Source organism: Ipomoea triloba, chromosome 14 (assembly GCF_003576645.1).
Source record: "Ipomoea triloba cultivar NCNSP0323 chromosome 14, ASM357664v1".
In the NCBI taxonomy this organism is placed as follows: Eukaryota; Viridiplantae; Streptophyta; class Magnoliopsida; order Solanales; family Convolvulaceae; genus Ipomoea; species Ipomoea triloba.
Genome location: NC_044929.1, coordinates 10,588,767 through 10,610,348, shown reverse-complemented (window position 1 = coordinate 10,610,348; position 21,582 = coordinate 10,588,767). Strand labels below are relative to the sequence as shown.

Genomic DNA, 21,582 nt, shown 5'->3' with positions numbered 1-21,582 from the left:
AGAGCAAACCTGCAAGAACCGGACCTCAGCGAGAGCGAGTGGCGGGAGATAAATGAAGAAGACGAGGAAGAAAAGGAGAACAGAATGAGGCATGGTTTTTATATGGGAAATTTGGAGATTATGGATATGCATAGGGGATGGAAAATTGGGTTCAATGGCGGATATTCTTATAATAATATGTATTTTTTGCCTTAAAAATTAATAAACAAAGAGAAAGTACGCTTTTACCCCTGGTTTTCATGGTGCAAACGGAAAAAGTAACAGGATGACTGCAGAAGGTTAAATTTTGAAAGTCGGTGGACAACATATGGATAAATTGAAAGTTTAGGACTATACGTGACAAAACTATCAAACTCGAATAACATTGGCTGGTATTAACTTGATTGCAAAATTTAACTACCATGAAAGCCTATTGAGCTTGAGACTGTAAATAACAAAACGTAAAGGAGTCAACGTGCAATTTAAAAAGATCTCTTTATATTAGCACTTATTTCATGGATTATTACTATTTAACCCCAACAATGTGATAGGAGTGGTGTGTTTTACTGTTGTTATGCCATTGACCTGGGCCCACCTTTATAAGGTGGACCCCGGTCCATGTTCACAATTTTAAAACTCTATGTTTATAATTTTAAAATTCTATATTTGCAATTTTATAACCTATATTCTACATCCTGAGGAGCAATCACGATCACGTTGCCGTTAGCGTTTTCATTCACGTTCCCATTAGCATTGTCATTGGCGTTTGCATTAGTGTTGGCGTTAGAAAATCGTATATATACTATTATGGTTTTTTTTTAATCTTTTTATTATTATTTAGAAAATTAAGAAATCGTAATGGTGATGGTGATTAATAGTTATTAATATTTAAAGTTGAAACTATTAAAAATTATCAATTAACTTATAAATACATTTTTGAGTTTTTTTTTTCAATTTAATTCGTTAAAAAAAAATAACACAATAAATCTATGAATTTATAAATTCATTAAATCCTAAAATTATATTAAGGATCAGTTTGGTTGGGGGTTTAGGCATAAAGTGTGGATATTAAAGTGATTGTTATTGTTTGGTTGATAGGTTTTTTGAATACTACTATGGGTTTGGAATACCTCATTAATTGAAAAATACATACTCTAATTAAATAAGGGTTTCATTCCCCTTTCTCCTTTCTTTCCCAACTATTAATAATTATTCTTATTCCACTCTACTACCAAACATGCAAAATATTTCACCAAAACGCATTACCCTTACCAAAATTTGATACCCATAACGATTCCGATTCGCATGTGCGAACCAAATACACCCTAAACTTTAAAAGTTTTTTTTAAAAAACAAACTTTAAAAGTTAGTATTGTATAAATACATAATTTTAATTCAAAAGTAAAGGTTTAACATAAAAAATTTAAATATAACATACATAATTACAACTCTATTTGGTTTGTTTATGAAGTTTGTGTTTAATAATGAACAAATGTATGTACCTAGCAATTTCAAAGATAAGTAATTCAAGGGGTTTAAAATTTTAGATTTTGTGAGAATAATGTAGAATCTTTGAGTACAACTAAAACTGTTATTATTACAATAAAGTTTTTAATATTACATCCGTTTCATTTTTGGTTGTCTGAATTGTTTAACGAGACTTGACTGAAGTTATTTTTAATCTAATTTTTTATAATATTAAGTTTAATATTAATATATAAAATTTATATATTTAGAAACTACATTAAAAGTACTATTAAACATAAAAAATTAAATTTAAAAATAAAAAAAAATTATTAAAAAAAGTAATAAAGAAGGAGTTGATTTGACCTAAATATGACAGGTAAAATGGGACCGATGGAGTAATTTGTAATATAATTTAAATGTCAATTGTTTATTAAATCATTTGTGCTATTTATATTTTCTAATTATTGTTATTATTATGATATATTGTTTTCTTAAATTATTATAATTACATAATAAATTTTTTTAAAAAATAAAATATTACATTGTACAGTTATATTTACATTTTCAATTCAACTATATCTATTTCGAACCATAACATCAAAATAACACTTCTAAAATTTTTACGGTGCATCACATGGAGATAATACTAATTATTAAATATTCCGCAGAAGGTTTCCAAACTCCACGACTGCGTAACCGTAACGCGGTATCTTCCCTCATCATTCGTCGCAGTTGTTTCCAAATTTAAACACAAATAAATATTTTTTTTTTAAAGTCTTTTATTTTTTATTTTTTTTATTTTTTAAAAAAGTTTTTATATTTTTTGTTTGGGTCAAAACTCAAAAAAAAAAAAAAAAAGGTACAGAAAGAGATGATCTGATGAGTGATCACACACTTTTGAGAAGCTTCAACTTCCTGCGAAATGTAAAACGGGAGAGTGGGGCCCACGGCGCCAGCACATCAGCCATCACCTCCTCCTCCTTTGTCTTTCTCTGCATCTGTTTTTCTCTTCTGCATGGAATCTCTCTCCCCCTCTCTCTCTCTCTCTCTCTCTCTCTCTCTCTCTCTGACACATCGTTTACTTGTATAGATACAAGCCCATATCTCTAAATATTTCATTTACCCCTTGTCTCTCTCTCTCTCTCTCTCTTAGCTACAATTAATAATTCTGGTCGGCTGCCCAGTTGGCCATTCTGTTTAGTACGGGGATCTTCACTGAATTCCAGGATTTTTCTCCAGATTGACTTTTCCAAGGCCAGTTTCATCCTTTAGGTACTACCACCAAAACTGAACTCAGACTCTCTTTACCTTCTTTGGTGCTTTAATTTTCCATATATATTTTTTTCTTATTTAAGTATTAGGTGTTTAGCTCTTATTCAATTTTTTTGGATGTATCTCTTGTGGGTGGTGTTGAATTTGGGCTAATATTGTTCAAATTGGGAAGTTTGTCCAGTTTTCTCCCTGTTCCTGTGCTAATATCCTTATCTGTGTTATTGCTTTTTCATGTCTGATTTTGGGTTCGACTATGTTTTGCTCAGTTCTTGGTTGGATCATTAATCTCCGTCTAATGATTTTACTGCTTATTTTGGTTCTTTGTGTTTGGGTTTTAGCCCTGTAATGCATATGGTTGATGTTTGTGTTGTTGAATTTTGTGACAGAGCCCTGGGGAACTTGAAAATTTTATTGATTTGGTAGATGAATTAATCACTTTAATGGGGGCTGCTAATTCTAGGGTTGAAGAAGATAAAGCCTTACAGATTTGCCGAGAAAGGAAAAAATTTGTTAGACAAGCACTTGATGGCAGGTGTTCTTTAGCAGCAACTCATGTTGCTTATATAGAGGCATTGAAAATCACAGGAATTGCTCTGAGGAAATTTGTTGAACCTGAAGCTCCAATTGAATCTTCAATCTATACTTCCACTAGTGCCACACCTGAACTGTTTGCATTGACTGAAAGATCCCTTTCCCAGTTCTCATTCTCTTCGGTGTCTAAAGCACACAATGTTGATCTCGGTGAGAATGTGTTGCCGTCTCCTCCACCATACGTGACATCCCATGTAAATCACATGAAATTTGGAGGAACGTTCTCGAGAAAAGTTGAAGAAAAACCTGCTGTTCCAGTTACGGTCTCAGTTACTTCAGGCACCCCTCAGAACTCCACACCTGGAAGGCATGAAGCATCACCGTTTGATACTCCTGTCTCGTATGAAACCCCTCCTTGGGATTTTTTTGGTCTTGGACAAGCGAGTGATGGACAAGAAGGGAGGACCGAGAATAGGGAGGAGGACGATGGAGTTCCTCTATCAGAAGATGAGAGGCACAACAACTCCTCTCCTGGAAGAGATTCATCGCGGCAGGAGTCTGATGATGAGTTCGATGATCCATCTGCAGAAACACTGGTTCAAAGGTTTGTTAATGTTAACAACAGGACAAAAGATCATATTTCGAGTAAGGAGTCTCCTGCTATGAGTGCTGATGAAGCTGTAACATCAGAATTGAAGACCCCTAATTTGTCACCATTAAAACCTGCACTGTCAGGAGTTGCTGTTGCGCATGATGTAAAGACCCCGGTAAAAGAATACGATGTTGAAAATAAGGTTGCACCTAAGGACTTCTTTTCTAGCATGAAAGATATTGAACAACTCTTCATGAAAGCATCAGAATCAGGAAGAGAGGTACCCCAGATGCTGGAAGCAAATAAAATTAACTTTCGCCCTATTGTTCCCGGTGCAGGAAGTAATCTCTTTTTCTCTGTCTCTCCCTCTCTCTTGGCAACCCTTCATAGTAATGCCAATGAAGCAGAATATAAAGCTTCTTTACACAAGTATTTTTGTTTTTTTTTTTCTTGAAGAAATCCTAAATTACTTATTTCCTAGTGCAAGCAATCTGGTCTGTAATTCATATTTTTGATTGAAGATATCTGCCTTTTATAGGAGGTTCAATTGCCAAGACACTGTTAATGTCATGTTTCGCTTGCGGTAAGGATCCGAGCCAAGTTCCAGAAGGTAGGCCTCCTAATTTTCTTATACGCGTAGGCATGATGCTACTTTTGAATTTACATTTTCTTGGAAATATGATTGTGAATAGAGTAGTATTGTTTATGTTTGCAATTGTTTTCCCAAATGTCCAATTGAATTCATTTTCCTCTGTTCAGAGCCGGAGCCTCCTCAAACTTCCCCAAAGTACCTGACATGGCACCGCACATCATCAATTTCTTCTTCATCCAGAAATCTGTTGGGTGCGAACTCAACTGACAATATTGATGACTCCTCCACCAATCTTTTCGATAACTTTTGTATGAACTCAGGAAGTCATGCCTCTACTTTAGATCGGCTACATGCTTGGGAGAAGAAACTCTATGACGAAGTCAAGGTATATACGTGTTAGTTATGCACTCCTATGTATGTGAAGTTAGGTATTATTTGAATGTAGTTTATTTTTTCCCTGTTGAAAACAGAGCCAATTGTTGATGTTTAAAAATCAACATCCCGTGGCAATAACTACATCTGAGGTCCGTCTATTGAATTGGTTTTGGGCTGGGATTTTTTGTTGAGCTCTTTACTTAGATTAACCCCCCGGGCTGTGGTTCCTTTTTAGTCCTTTTTTCTCTTAATGTGAATGCGACTCTTCAATAGGCTTCGTTGTAAGTCTTATATACATAGGACAGATACTCCAATTAGACTTGCGGTTGACTAAGAAAAACTTCAATTGGCTTCTGTAGGTCGATCTGAAAAGGTGAACTTTTCAAAAAAAGAAAAAAAAAAAAAGTAGCCCTTTCATCTCAATCATCTTTTGCTTTTGATCCCTTTCTACAGATTTTGTTACAACTTACAACTAGCCGTTTCCCGTTTGCCTGTCCACATAATATGTTTTGTGTGTGTGTATTTCATATTTGTTTCTTTTAAGTTTTATCATTGCGTCCATAGATTTATTGGAGTGTGATGCTTTCCGATTTCAGATGATGACACACAAAAGATGCTATTATATTTCATGATTTCAGGCTTGTGAGATTCTTCGAAGCGAATATGATGCAAAACGGAAGCTGCTCAGACAGCTAGAATCTTCGGGACAAAGCCAATATAAAATTGATAGAATACGAGCTGTTATGAAGGATCTGCATTCGAGAATTGGTGTTGCAATTCACAGAATAAACTCTATCTCAAGGAAAATCGAGGAGTTAAGGGATGAAGAACTTCAGCCTCAACTGGAGGAATTGATTGAAGGGTATGCACCTTCTTCTATTCACTGTTTTTCAACACTCCTTAATTAAGTTACATAGCGTGTTCTCTGGAGTAAATAATGCAGACAATTTTCAATGAAACTTATGGTGAAAATTAAAAATATTAATCTGTAGAGGTTATTTCACGAGTTTTTTTTTTTTAACATAAGAAAAAAAATTGCGGTAATTTTCATCTATGCTACCTTCCTTGCATATCACAGATTAAGGAAGATGTGGGAGGAAATGCTGAATTGCCATGAGATTCAGCTCCATATCCTTTCAATAGCACATTCACCTGGAAACATGAAGCTCTCGATGAATAACTCAGAGTCTCGCCGCCAAATTACCATCCATCTTGAAAACGAGTTGATATCCCTATCATCTAGCTTTACAAAGTGGATTGGTGCCCAGAAAACATATGTCGAAGCTATAAACAAGTGGCTTTTGAAGTGCGTTTCCCTTAAAGAGCAATCGTCCAGGAGAAAAAGAAGGCCACCACAACAACCGCTGCTCAGATACTATGGCCCGCCCATATACATGATATGTGGTGTGTGGTTAGACATGTTCACCGCTTTGCCTACTAAAGAAGTGACAGATGCTATGAAGGATTTAGCAGCAGAAATCACACATTTCTTACCTCGGCAAGAGAAAACCAAAGGAAAGGGCGTGAGGCATCCTCGTTCAAGGGACTGGCAAAGCGGTGCCAATAGCGATCTAGGCATCCCACCACCACTGAGAGACGAGGCTTTGGAGGACTGGGTAATGGGGTATGATCACTTCCGTACGAGCATGGCTGTTTTCCTTGGTAAGTTAAACAACTTCGCGGAGTCTTCTGTGAAGAAGTTTGCCGAGCTCCAAAATTCTACTGAAAAAGCGAAAAAAAGCTATGCACAGGTGAGGTCAACAGAGCAATAGTTATCTCAAAATCTGAAATGGCTTCATATTCTTGAAGAACACAGTAATTGTGTGTATTATATTGAAGCAGTGACTACAAGAAAGAAAGAGCAATCAGCAACTGTGTACAGAGGTGAAATGAATTGAAAGAAGTAAATTCATTAGAGGTTTTAGCTTTAGAAAAGATTGGTTGAAAATTGAAATAAAATAAAAGAGTTCAGTATAGTCATTTTATGTGTAGACAGCTGATGAATTTTGTAGGACAAATTTAGCTACAGATAAAAGAGAATCATATATAGTACCAGTTTCTTTGTGGATCAATATCAACCCCATAACAGATTTGTTTTGTTTGTAAGAAAAAAAAAAGTGTAATGGTAATTGTCGAGCATTTTCAATCGAGGAATGTTAGATGCCCGACGGTGCTAAAAACAATGATTCCCACAAATATGTGTAAGTGACGAGGTCGGATTGCGAATGGATCTTTTCATAATCCCAGGCTATATTATGGTAGGTAGAAGAAGGTAGAAAGTGCCAAATCAATCCCCCTTCCTCCCCCTCGCCATAAATGCGGTATTTATAGGGAGGAGAAATGAAACACATGTCGGGCTTTCCGTATATCCAACACGTGTTGTGCATGTAGCTGGCAAGCTCGGAGTAGCGCCTCGACAACCACGTGTATCAAGATTCCTGAGCGCCCACTAGAGCGGGGTTGAGTTAAAACTTGTAATCTAAGTCGAAATCCGAAAGTGACCATGACTGAGATGACAGTCCCGACCTGAACTTATCGTGATTGGCCTTCACAAAGTGTAGGGCTATTGTCGCGCTCGGCTGGCTCAGGTATCGTTTTAGGTCGGGGAGGCCAAGAATTTGATTAGTAAAAGTCGGGAATGATTCCTCTTGGTGACCGGACTGGATGTCGACCAAGAGTATGATACGAGTGCAGCAGATTTACTCGGGGAATATTTTGAAGTCTTACCACTCAAAAACTTACCACACTCCATGTGGTAAGTTCTAATAGGTTGATATTTAAAATAAAAAGAAAAAGAAAAAAGAGAGAAAACAAGTCTATTAAAAAAACTTGTTAACATCGTAGTTTGCGAGTGTCATTTGTAGGAATAAATAGCATTTTTCTTTCCAATTAATTGTCACACTTAAAAAATTGTGTCATACTTCTACTTCCAGTTCCAAATTATACATTTTTATTTTAAAAACACCAAAATATTAAATTTTAATATGATTTCATTGAATCCATTAATTGAATCAAAAAATATATATTTCCCTATCTCTTGCATCAAAAAATATATATTTATCTAATTCTGAATATTTCTGATATACTATACAATTATTCCAACTTACTAGTACAAAAGCTTCTCTATAATTTGTTGACATGATACGAACGTGAAATAATTTCCCGATTATTATTTAATATTTTTATTTTATTTGTGTCAATATTATATGCGTACATCCGTAATTTCACAAAAGACTATATTCTATGTATTAGGGTCTGTATATAATTCACAACTATAAAAATAAAATTTAAAATGAAAAATGCTGATCTCACTACCATGGCCTCGCACTATACTTGCAATCCTTCGATATAACATTGGATTTCTCAGTCAAAGCATCCACCGTGACGTCACACTTAACCTTAACGGTGATTTTCCACGTCTTAACGGCACCAATCTTAATCTTAACGGGCGCTTTTATGTTCAACCTAAACGGCACTCCCCCTTGGCGCTGCTGATTCGCTAGGACCGACTTAACGGCGCTACCCAGCGCGACGTTTGACCCCTTCAACGCCGTAGGGAATACCGTCACGTTATTTGACGGCTGGTAAAACGTCGGCAATGCACCCTCACAAAGTTTGACGTCGGAGTGGAAAACGGTAACGGAGCTTCCTTTCCGGTAGTAAATCCCGATCTTGTCGTTAGGGTTTTCGGCTCGGATGGTGACGTCAAATTCAGGCGAAATCGGGGAGGGTGACGTCAGGTTGAGGCCTTTAATCGCGATGCTAGACACGGTGTACTTGGGCGATTCTGGGCGGAAGACGAGGTAGAGGACTCCGGCGGCGACGCCGAGGGCGACGATGAGGGCTACGAGCAGAAAGAGAGTATAGCAGAGGCAACGGCAGCAGCAACTCCTGCGAGGCTTCCGCTTGCTCAGTGCATTGAAGCGGCGAGCATTTTCCGGCGGAGGATAACGGTAGATTTGGTCCTTGGGGACTTGGACGACGTAAGTCCCCGGCGGCGGAACCGGCTTGGCAGGGGCTGGGCACTGCGGCTTCGCAGGCTGCCCTACCGCTTCACCGGAATTGTTCGAAGACACCGGTAAACTCGCCGGCGGTGAGTCACGAGGATGCACTCGATCACCCATTCTACTCTCTGAACCTCTGTGCACAAAAATATATAACAAACATTAATATAAGTGTGAGATAAAGAAGACAACAACTGTTATATATATAGACACACATATACATACAAAGTCTACGTGTATGAACTGCGTGTCGGGGTGCATTATAATCAGTCTACGCGTTACGCGTATATACATACTGTCATACACCGAATACCTTCCCACTTTTTTTTGTTTTTTTTTTTCATTAAAAAAAATTTTAGGGTCATTTTCAATGATTTATGAATAAGTTTGATCAAATTTTAATCTAAATTAAAGCTGATATAAATAAGAAAGTTATTAATAATTTAAAATTTTAAAGAAATATGCATTAAAGTTCGTCATTAAATTTGTGCTTTAATTATGAAGGAAAGAATAACAATAAAGACAATCAATAGAAACAAAAATAATAGGCAAAAGGGTCAAATAGACCCATGTACTACCATTAAAATATGGTCCATCTAGGCCATTATACTCTTAATAATTTTTCATCTAGCATTTTTAGCCTATTTCTAACAAGTTACCCATCTAATTTGATGACATGGAAAAATAAAATTAGAAAAAATGATGACATGTTATTTATGTGGATGTTTTGGATGATTTTACCTTATTTCATTAATGAAGAAAATGATATCTTGCAATGAAATATGGTACAAATCAAAGTTGTTATATAATGTTTTAACTACAGTGTACTGCACTACTGTGTATGTATAGTGGGGTACGGTATTCAAAATTGTTCGTCAATGAAATTCCATGAAAATCGATATATGAAAATTAAATATAATAACTTAAGATATTGTATTGGGTAAATTTTATTATTTTTAAAAAATAATTTAATTTTCATATATCGATTTTAATGGTATCTCATTGTTGAACGACATTGAATAGTCCGCTATACATACACAGTACACTATAGTTGAAACTTTATATAGCAACTTTGATCTCTGCCCTATTTCATTGCAAGAAATCATCCAAAAATAAAATATCTTAAGTTATTCAATTATCCAAAAATCCAAAAATATTAATTTATTTTTAAAATAAAATAAAATTTACCTAATACAATATCTTAAGTTATTATAAAAATAATTTAATTTTCATATATCGATTTCCATGAAATCTAATTGCCGAACGATAGTGAATACCCTGCTATACATACACTGTAGTTAAAACTTGAACTAATATCATTTTTTGTCCCACGACTTTTGAGGTCTTATCACTTTTGGTGCACAACTTTAAATTTTTTCAATTTTGGTACCTAACTTTGTTATTTTTATCAGTTTTGGTCCGTCCAGCCAAATTGATGGCAAAATGTTGCAGAATTTTATATTTTAAGGACAAAATCATTATCCCAAAGAAAGATTTTCAATATCTAAACAAAAGAAAAATCATATTAAGAGAAAAATAAGGATTTGTCAATCGTCGATGCTATAAATCTCATAGATCTCTATCTAGTTTCTGTCTGTCTTCCCCATTATTTGCGCCGATAAAACACCTATAAATATGATTTTACAGTGATTTTGTTTAGATAATGAAGACGTTTCATTGAGATGACGATTTTACACTTAAAATATAAAATTCGACAACATTTCACCGTCAATTTGGCCAGAAGGACCAAAACTGATAAAAATTATAAAGTTAGGGAACAAAATTGAAAAAATTTAAAGTTGTGCACCAAAATTGATAAAACTCAAAAGTCGTGGGACCAAAAGTGATATTAATTCTTAAAACTTTATATAACAATTTTGATTTCTACTCTATTTCATTGCAAGAAATTATTTTTTTCATTAATGAAATAGGGTAGAAATCATCCAAAACATCCACATAAATAACATGTCATCATTTTTTCTAATTTTATTTTTCCATGTCATCAAATTAGATGGGTAACTTGTTAGAAATAGGCTAAAAATGCTAGATGAAAAATTATTAAGAGTATAATGGCTTAGATGGACCATATTTTAGTTCATGGTGCTAGATGAACAATCAATGGTAGTACATGGGCCTATTTGACCCTTTTGCCAAAATAATATTCGAAAACTTCAATCGCATTAATCGGACAATTGGTCAACAAGACGGATTTCAGTGTTTCACCCGAAACACATCTTCGAATAGGGGCTACGAATATTTTCGTAATCAATGAAATGAAAATGATATTTTTTTACACACTAAAAAGTAGTAATTTCAGTCATTTAATTAATTTGGTTAAAACCCATTAGTTTAGGGGTATTTAGATAAAATTAGGCATGCATTCAATGCCAAACTTGTTTTATTAATGGAACATTTTTTTTTTGGAAAACCACCTTTAATGGAGCATTTAAATTTCATTGTCAATATGCTTTAACAGTTTAACTATTTGAAAAAAAAATACTTAGAGACAAAAAGAGTGTTCGGTAAATAGTTGTTAGCTGATTACATGCAAAATGACTTTTTCAAAAAGTTTTTCAAAAAAACTACTGAACAACTTTTGAAATTTTAGCATTTTGAAGAAATAAACTATTACAAAAAGCTAGCTAATTAATCAAACACTTATATTGAATGTTTAACCAAGTCAAACAGCTTAATAGTAGTGGTCAAATAAATTAAATTGACTCATAAGCTAATTATGTTACAAAACAGGACCGAAACCGTTTTTCTTTGGGAATGATTTAATTTGTCAATAGTGTGATATGTTGTCTTTAATGTTTTTCAGTACTTTCAAAGGAGTTGGACTGTTTCTTTTCTCTATTTTTTTTTTAGATAAATAAACTTAAGATACTTGAATTTGTCCTTTTCAAACTCATGGAAAATGATGCATGTATGGATACTCTAGGTGATAAGGTTAGTTAATAGATCAATTTATAAAGTAGTAGGTAATAACATTTTCTACTATATCAAGTTCTCAGATAAGACTTCATAATCAATGATTTGTGAATTATGATTCGGTGAAAATTAAACAGTTAAAATATCCTTTGAACATTTGAATTTAATCATTATATTATTATTTTTTGAGAAGAAAAAGCATTATATTATGCATTAAACAAATTAGCTGAATGATGGATCTCAACGCTACATGATTATACTTGAATAAGTCAAGCACACTTAATCACAAAGTTCTTTGCCTATCTGGTTCTCATATCCTACTTAAAACCAATTGGTGGTAAGTAGCTAGGTGAACATTAACTATTTAACCACATCTTTTCATGGTAAGCCACAACGCCATGTCTCGAATCAAGCTGGGACTAAACACAACCAACTTGACCGACGCCTAACACTGCGTCTAGCACATAAACAGAGCCCGGGGGCACGTCACCCTACTATTATTATTTTTCAATTTTCTCACTCTCTTCTGAGTTGGCCTAACAAAAGAAATCTAAAGTTGAGTTTAACTGGTGTGTTAGTCTAACTAAGCTATGAGTTTCAACATATAGCTAGATATCATCATTTAGCAAATTAAAAAATTTCAATACCTCATACAATGGTGCCTCAAAATGTCTAGAAGGACAAGAGTACTATACTTTAGTTGTATAAAGTAGTAGTTGAAAACAATAAAGAAAAAAGTGAATATTTTTTCCAAAATTCTTTTATAGACATAATAACATTAAAATAAGAGGTGTTTGAGATATCAAATACTTTCTATAATATAATTTATAGGTACTTTATCCCTATAAATTACCTATAGTGATTTTAGTAGAGGTGTTAGTTGAATGTGTAAACTCATGAGATTTGAAGAAGTAATAAAATAATTCAAGCCCCTGCGTACCAAAATGAACAACTAACCCAAGCTAGCTAGCTAGGGTGTTTTGACTTTTGATAAAGTACGTAGAAATATATGTACGGAGAGACATAGTCAAATACCATGCACTTGGAGCCCGATCCATCGAGAAAATTATTTGAGTGGGAGCAAAGTTTAAATGATTTTAGAAATAACAATGACAAAATATCAAACACTCATAATAAGGTTCACATACAAAATACATGCGAAAAATGATGAAAGAATTAAAATAAAGAAGAGAAGCTGGCTATGTTTAACAAACCTAGCTGAAATGGTAGCCGAAAGCTGAAAACTGAAAAGATATAGGTCTTGTTTGGTAAATAATCAGCCTATCAGCCAATTTTGACTTATTTGACCACTATTAGTTGTTTGATTAATAAGCTTTTTGTAACTCCAAAATGCTAAAATTCAAAAGGTTACTCAAAACAGCCTTTTCAATTAGCTTTTTGAGAAAAGAAATTATACCAAACAGCTATCAGCTAACAACTAATTTATCAAACAACTTTCTACAATCAGCTAATATTATCAACAAATCATTCATTCTAACCCAAACAACCAACCTAATCAGCCAACAGCCATTTACCAAACAGGGTCATAAGCTAGAAGTTGAAATCTGAAAAACTATTAAGCTAACTGTTATGCTTAAAAGTGTTTGGTAAAATTAACTTTTTGCATTGATAAGCTGATAAATGTAAAAAGGACATATTCATATATAAAATTTAAATAGTTTTAAATTTAAATAGGTTTGTTTACATATTAAAATATAAAATAATGAAACCAATATATTTTAAGAAAATATAAAGTTAGAACATATATTTGAAAATATATAAAGTTAAAAAAAATGTTTATAGTTCATACAGAACTTAATTAATGTTCAAACACACACACATCAAATTGAAATTACAACCACCAAACATATTGTAAAGAAAAGACCAAAAGAGTTTTTATTGGAAAGGGTTAAAGGATGTAATTTATTTGAAATATAAACTTATAGTATCTGTTCGTAACTACTTTCGCAACCAAATGAAGCACAAAGAGCCAATATCGCCCTCACTGAGGCTCAAACCCACCCTCTCCCATGTGGGGTACAACTGGGTGCCACTAGACCACAAGATCTTTGGTTTTAGATTTAATTTTATGTATACATTATTGCTATGTGTGTGTGTGTATGTATATATATATACACACACACACATATAGATATATATAAAGGGTGGGGATGGGTGAGGGGGTGGGGGGAGAAACTGTCCCATTGTTCCCATTGTAGATCCCCTCTTGCCATGCACAGATGAAAGGATCAAGATGATAATAAATTGTACGGAGTATATATTTTTCCTCTCTTCCAAAATGAGAAAATATGACACGCTATGTGATTAAGTTGCTATTCAAGATGAGATTTCAAATTTAAATTATACATGATAGGGATTATTATAATTTTTCATTTCTATAAAAGATTAAAAAATTAAAAATTATCTAATGTAATTTATTACATTCTTTATAGTCCATTGTATTCCTGCATAATAGTTTGCAAACTACATATGAGAGGAAGATCACACTAAGAAGATATTGCGCGATAATATTGACAAAAATTGAACCTGTAACCTTCAAATATGGGAATTATGATCCATCTATTTGACCACTCATTTCAGAGCTTCTATTACACCATTTTTATTTTTATTTTTAAAGAAGGTAGTATATATGATCTATTACATAAAGTATGTTAATTTAATTTTTCTCACTGCACCGAATCTATACTATTAATAAAAACAATATCCTCAGTTTTAACTTCCCGCCCAAAACAGACCTATAATATTATGGTTTGCGTAATATTGTAAAATATGGTAATACAGTTCCTATCCCTAATACAATTGTAAATTAAAATAGAAATCCTAATAAAATATATTCTTCCCTACGTTCCTATTCGTAATACAATTCTAGACTAGAATTACTAATGGTAATAATTCAGTATATATATTTCTCTGTAATGCAATCTATACTATTAATAAAAACAATATCCTCAATTTTAACTTCCTGCCCAAAACAGACCTATAATACTATGGTTTGCGTAATATTGTAAAATATGGTAATACAATTCCTATCCCTAATACAATTGTAAATTAAAATGGAATTCCTAATAAAATATATTCTTCCCTACGTTCCTATTCGTAATACAATTCTAGACTAGAATTACTAATGGTAATAATTCAGTATATATATTTCTCTGCAATGCAATCTATACTATTAATAAAAACAATATCCTCAGTTTTAACTTCCCGCCCAAAACAGACCTATAATATTATGGTTTGCGTAATATTATAAAATATGGTAATACAGTTCCTATCCCTAATACAATTGTAAATTAAAATAGAATTCCTAATAAAATATATTCTTCCCTACGTTCCTATTCGTAATACAATTCTAGACTAAAATTACTAATGGTAATAATTCAGTATATATATTTCTCTGCAATGTAATCTATATTTATACTATTAATAAAAACAAAAGTTACTTGAAAAGTTTTTTTCTATATTTTTCTAACTCAAATGGGTCAACTTTGAGAACCAATTTCTCATTCATCCATTATCAGTTTTGAGCGTACAATATATCAATCTTTTCGTCTAACTACGAAGAACACGAATCCATTTTGACCCGATCCAAATCGAAAGTGGACCCCACATATATTTGTACCACAATATTGCCAGTAAAATGCCATTTTATGCTAATTTTTTTCCAACAGTTATTTGTCCAGAGAATATCAACGTGTTGAAGGAAGAAGATATATAGTGAAGGGCAATATCATCTTCACTATATATCATCTTCTTCCTCCAACACAACGCTCTACGGTCAACCAACAATTACTCAACTGATTATCCCATTACTCCCATGTAAATTTTTTCTCTAACATAGTTATATTTACTGAATATCAAAATATAAGTGTACCTCAAGATCTTGCAATAACTAACCGACAAGTAATTAAATTAATGAATATGATGCAATAATGTAAATTATCTACCTATTGCATTTATACACTTATTTTAGAACACTGAATTTTTGTGATATTTGTTGCATGCAAGGAAGACTCATACTATAATTGCATTTATACACTTATTTATACTCATATTCGATGTTATAATTTATATAATTGTATATCAATTCAAATATTTCTTAAAATATTATAACAAATTCATTCCGTGCAACGCACGGGTGAAAATACTAGTATTATATTAAAAATGGTAAGCAAAACCCCATGGGTTGTCTTACTTGTACCACAATATTTTGCATATGAATTATTGCTAATAAACGATAATGATATATTAGAAACAACTCCACTCTAAAAATTTTATTTATTTTGCTTGAAATAAGATTGCAACAATTCATTATTTCACGAAAAAAAAAAAATTTGCAACAATTCATGGACTACAAATTCATGTACATTAAAAAATTAAAGTTTCTTTCCATTAAAAAATAAAAAAATTTTACAATTACCATATAACATAAAGACGAAAAATGCAATTTTCTCATTAAAGATTAAATAATTAGAGCAGCTATAATACCCCCACGAGATTACTCTAATTAATTAGGATCAACATCCCTTAATTTCAAACCAAAGACCTCTCAACCACAGCCAACAAGTCAAAACTATCAACGTTGTTGATAACTAAAGACTACCTCTTAACATGAATTTTGAGATATTATTAATGATAACGGTCTCCCACTTCTAATATAACGTAAAATTTCCACCATACAAACTTGTATATTTCTTGTGAGTTGTGACAACCAGCCAACTTAGCTTTAATTTTATCTTAATGCGGTTTCTTGAAAGGAAAGTAAGACCAAATAAAAATGTACCATACGCATGCAGATTGCAGAATACATGCATGCATATATAAAGAATTGAAAGAAAGATGAGAAAAGCATAAAGGAGAAGATTAGAAGAAATTAAAGTAATTAATAAGTAATTACCAGGAAAAAGAAAAAGCTAGAACAGAAGTCTTTCTCTTCTTTCTCCGGTCTTCTGGGTTTCTTGTCTTCTGGGTTTAGAGATGTGGAAGAGTATGCAAGAGAGAAATGGAGACCAAGTTTTATTTCTGCTTTCTTGAGCTGGATGGCTAGCTTAATTATTAGCAAGTAGAAACACTTGGCAAAATCTTTGTACTGTAATGCTTACGACTCGGCCAGCGCCAGCAGGCTCTTTATTATATTATTATATTTCCTGATCCATTTATTATTGTGTATATATATATATATATATATATATATCTAGGATCGCGTTTAGGTGCGTAGTAGCCGCCCAGGAGAGAACTGCGGACGAATTGCAGCGCGCCATGTGTCTGGAATGTAGTTGCACCTAAGGTAACTAGGTGCACGTAATGTTATAACTAGGTGCACCTAGGTGCATAAATGTTAACAAGGTAAATTACTTGCACTTTTAAGTGAAAATAGGTGCACACGTGTAAGTAAAATGTATTACAAGTGCAAGTAAATTGTACAATGAGCATTAATACTAAGTGCACCTAGTGCTATAACTAGGTGCACCTAGGTTGCACCCAGGTGCATGAATGTTAACAAACTTGCACAAGTGCAAGTAAAATGTATTGCAGATGCAAGTAAAATGTATTACAGGTGCAAGTGAATTGTACACTGAGCATCAATACTAAGTGCACCTAATGTTATAACTAGGTGCACCTAATGTTATAACTAGGTCCACCTAGGTTGCACCAGGTGCATGAATATTAACAAGGTAAATTACTTGCATTTGTAAGTGAAAATATTTGCGAAAATAGATACATGAATATTAAAAAGTTAAATTACTTGCACTTGTAAGTGAAAATATGTGCATTTGTAAGTGAAACAAGGTGCACCAAAGTTCCAGTTATTTATGAAAATGTCACCGTGTATTTTTTTTTAAAATTGCATCTGATTCGTTGATCTGGACACGTGGATGGCTGTGAAGCGTTCTTATTTCTTACTTGGGCGACAGTACGCACGAGAGTGCAACCCTATATATATATATACTAAAATGTGGTCGCGCCTTCTCGTGCAGTCGGTGCGGTATACACCACTAGTGTTAGGAAAATGCACAACAATGAAAATGTACAAAAACACTCAAAAACACACAAGACACCCAAAATAATACACCATAACTTTCCTGCCCCTAATTATACATTTTTGAACACTGTGTGGTGTATAATTATATATCTAGTGGTGTGTTTTTTTGGTGATGCGTATCTAATGGTGCATATTTTTGTTGTGCATTTTCTAACATTGGGTGGTGTATATTTGTATACCTAGTGGTGCGACCGCACTGACCGCACTTTAAGGTGCGGACACACTTGAACTCTACTCTCTCTCTCTCTCTCTATATATATATATATATATATAGAAATAATTTCAGGTGCGGACGTGCTCTCCCGTGCAGCGGTGCTCTCCCGTGCGGTCACACACCACTCAATGTTACGAAATACACCACTCAATGTTAAGAAACACACCACAATGAAACACAATGAAACACACCATAGTGCATATTTGTGTGGTGTGTTTCTTAACATTGAGTGGTGTATTTCGTAACATTGAGTGGTGTGAACCGCACGGCCGCACGGGAGAGCACGGCCGCACCTGATCATGACTCTCTCTCTCTCTCTATATATATATATATATATATATATAGGAAGGTAAAAACTTATATATATATATATATAGGAAGGTAAAAACTTGTGTGAGACCGTCTTACAGGTCTTAATCCGTGAGATGGGTCGGACAACATAATTTGGGTCATACTTATTGTTATAAGTTGGTCTTTGGTTGGTTTTTAAAACCCAAATTATGTTGATCCAATGCGTCTCAAGAATTAAGACCCGTAAGACGGTCTCATACAAGTGCAACCCATTAAGGAAAATACTTTCTTCCCTTTCAAAATTTCACTTCCAATATTTTCCCTCATAATGTGACTTCCATTCATTGGGTGTCATGAATTAGTTGACCTCATTACTTATCAAAAATAGAATTTAGTTATCAATTAGATGTTGCAATGTCAAGAGAGATGGATTTGAGAGGAAAAATATTAGAAGTCTCTAGCATTATTCATAAATTACAGGGCGTTTGGTTGAGAGGAGGGAATTATGGGGGAAAAGAATTGTAATTCGGTGGAATTGCAATTCAATAAATAAAGTAGGAATTGAAATTACAGTGTTTGGTATGCAGGAATAGGAGTATAGGGAATTGAAAGGTAAGAAACGATAAAATGACTAAAATACACTTATGTTGTAGTAGTTGTAGTAGATGTTGTAGTAGTACTAGTAGTAGTGAGGACATGAGGACATTTCCCCGTGAGAACTTGCCAACCAACATGAATGCACTGGACACACAATAGTCTACATAAATGCACACAAACTTTTTCAAGGTAGATTGTGTATTATTGTGCACTAGAATATTAGATTGTGTGCATTTATATACAAATTTGCAAGTTCTCATTGGAACATCACTACACACACACACACACACACACGAGTTTGTCACATGCATTGCGCGAATGAGATAATGCTAAATGTATATTTTTAAATAAGTACTTCAAAGTATATTAATGCAAAATTATATAATATGTTCATGCATAGGTAATTGAATGTTGAATTTGATTATTTAAATTGACAATTCAAAGTATATGGATGGAAGATAATATAGGAGGGATTGATTATAATTGTCACTAAAATAAATGTTTGCAACTTTGTAAAAACGCTAGTCTAAATAAATACATTTTTAGTTTGAATTTATGTAAGTCTTCTTAATTGTCTTTTGGGTAGTAATGTAATTGTCTTCATCTTCAGTACTTGTCATCCTTCTTTTTTCTTTTCTTTTATTTATTTTTTATTTTTTATTGGTAGTGTGTCACGTGTAATTGGGTTACTAGTGGTAGCATAGAGAGTAGCTTGATGCAATGAAATTATGGTGTAAGAAGTTGTGAATTTGCCTTGTTGTGTATATAATTGGATCTTAGTTGTATTATGAACTCTTGATCTTGCAAGCGCATGCTGATATTTGGCAGTGACAATTTCCCCCCGTACATGTTTCATGTGTTGTGAGATGTGTAGTGTCATAGATTCTCATGTGAAAGTATTGAACAAAATATTAATATTTATTATATTTGTAGAAGGTTCATGAGTAGTATCTCTTGTTCTAGTTCCATAACTTGTTTATTTAATAGTAACAATAATGACTATGTAGGTAGTCCGAATACTGATACCGTAATGTCCCCGATTTCATCAACAATTTCCACATCCATTTCGCACATGCTCATTTTGAAGTTCATATTTTCGGAATTAGTATGAATGAGCGTAGTACTTAAATTTGTGTGTGTGTTTTTTGTAATTTTTTTTTTTGTTGAATTGATACTAATCTTGGAGTACTCACTGCTTTATCACCACAATGCATGCAGTTAAATAGTTTGTCACTTTGTGCATAAACGTTTTTTTTAAACAGCGATTCCTATGTACTAAGTATTTTTGTTGTCAAGATTGATGTTGATTTTCCTTTTAATCCAAGCATGTTGAGTTTTTAAAATGAAATAAATTGTAAATTCATATTAGTTCTAATATATTTAAAGGATGCACAATAGGTATTTTTACATACAAGATCAATGAATATTGCAACTGTGACTATTTTTGAAATTTATTCATTTTCTGGATTTGCAAGATTGAATGCAACATTATTGTAGTTTCGACATCTTTTTCAATGCGTCAAGTGTGTCACGATGTTCTATTGCCCTACATTGATATTTTTAATAGTGAGTTTTAAATATAGCTACGTAAGATAATGATCTAATTGCCATTTACATATTATTATCAACATAAAAACATACCAGTCCTTTAGGTGTTCTGCTGAGGTATTTTTGGTTCAACCATTATTGTTGAATGGGTTGTTGTAGATAGAGAAATTCCTAGTTTATTTAAGGAATAAGATTAAGTAAGGTAGTAAAAATTTATACATTTTAAATCATCTTAATAATGAAATACGATTTACCTTTAAAGTGAACCACTGTGATGTAGTCCAGAGATATTACGGGGTAGTTTCCCGCTTCAATTTCTTTGTTTAATTGAATACCCTCTTTGTCAACAAATCATCTTTAAGTAGTTAATATGATTGACATGAAACTGTTTTTTATTTTTTTCCATGATATTACTAAAATACTTGGTAAATAAATATGTAATACCCCGAAATTTTGTTTTACTAAAAGCCCCTATTTAATTAAGTTAGCCATAGCGGAAAAAAAAATTAATTAAAAAAAAATTGTTTTGATCGTAGCATCGCTATGTTTCGCGGTGTACTGAACCTAGCCCAATTTTGAGTTTTAGTCTGGAATAAATTTTTGGTTTCAAAATTATTCCTATTTAAATTATTTTCCACCGAAACTTTATCTGTTTGGACCACAACTGATAAGTTGGAGGATTTTTATTTTTGGAACCACAAGAATGTGACAAGTGTCACTTCCTTTACCACATGTTTCATCCCTATCTTATAAGAAATAATATATAAGCTTTGTTTTTTCCATTTTTCCCCTCTTTGGCCGAAATATTGGAGAGGAAGAGAGAGAGGAAAAATATTTGATCTTCTTCCTTGAGTTCAAAGAGCTTCCATAGCCAATTCCTTCATCAAGATCACAAATATTCGGTAAAATTCCATTTTAATCGGTTCAAAAGCTTTGTTTTCCTTCCTAGATCTTGAATCCAAGTATTGTTTCCTTAAATATGGGGTGATGATGTTATACACTTCCTAGAATTTTTAGGAAAATTTTAGGTAGGAAATCCTATTTTTGCTATTTATTCTAGTATAGTTAGTGTTCTCAAGGATCTAATATTATGTATGTTGTGGATAATTTATGGATTGTGTAGAAGAA

At 33.2% G+C, this 21,582-nt stretch overlaps 2 protein-coding genes across 2 annotated transcripts; one reads left to right on the top strand and one right to left on the bottom strand.

Moving 5' to 3' along the window:
- Nucleotides 1-2,465: 2,465 nt before the first annotated feature.
- Nucleotides 2,466-6,880, top strand: LOC116004595 (nitrate regulatory gene2 protein). The gene is made up of 6 exons (XM_031244709.1): nt 2,466-2,718; nt 3,105-4,182; nt 4,380-4,451; nt 4,601-4,818; nt 5,447-5,670; nt 5,887-6,880. The coding sequence occupies exons 2-6, from the start codon at nt 3,159-3,161 to the stop codon at nt 6,578-6,580; spliced, it is 2,232 nt and encodes a 743-aa protein (XP_031100569.1). The 5' UTR covers nt 2,466-2,718; nt 3,105-3,158; the 3' UTR covers nt 6,581-6,880.
- Nucleotides 6,881-7,950: 1,070 nt separating this feature from the next.
- Nucleotides 7,951-8,990, bottom strand: LOC116003798 (NDR1/HIN1-like protein 13). The gene has a single exon (XM_031243736.1). The coding sequence runs from the start codon at nt 8,930-8,932 to the stop codon at nt 8,120-8,122; it is 813 nt and encodes a 270-aa protein (XP_031099596.1). The 5' UTR covers nt 8,933-8,990; the 3' UTR covers nt 7,951-8,119.
- Between the last annotated feature and the right edge of the window lie 12,592 nt (nt 8,991-21,582).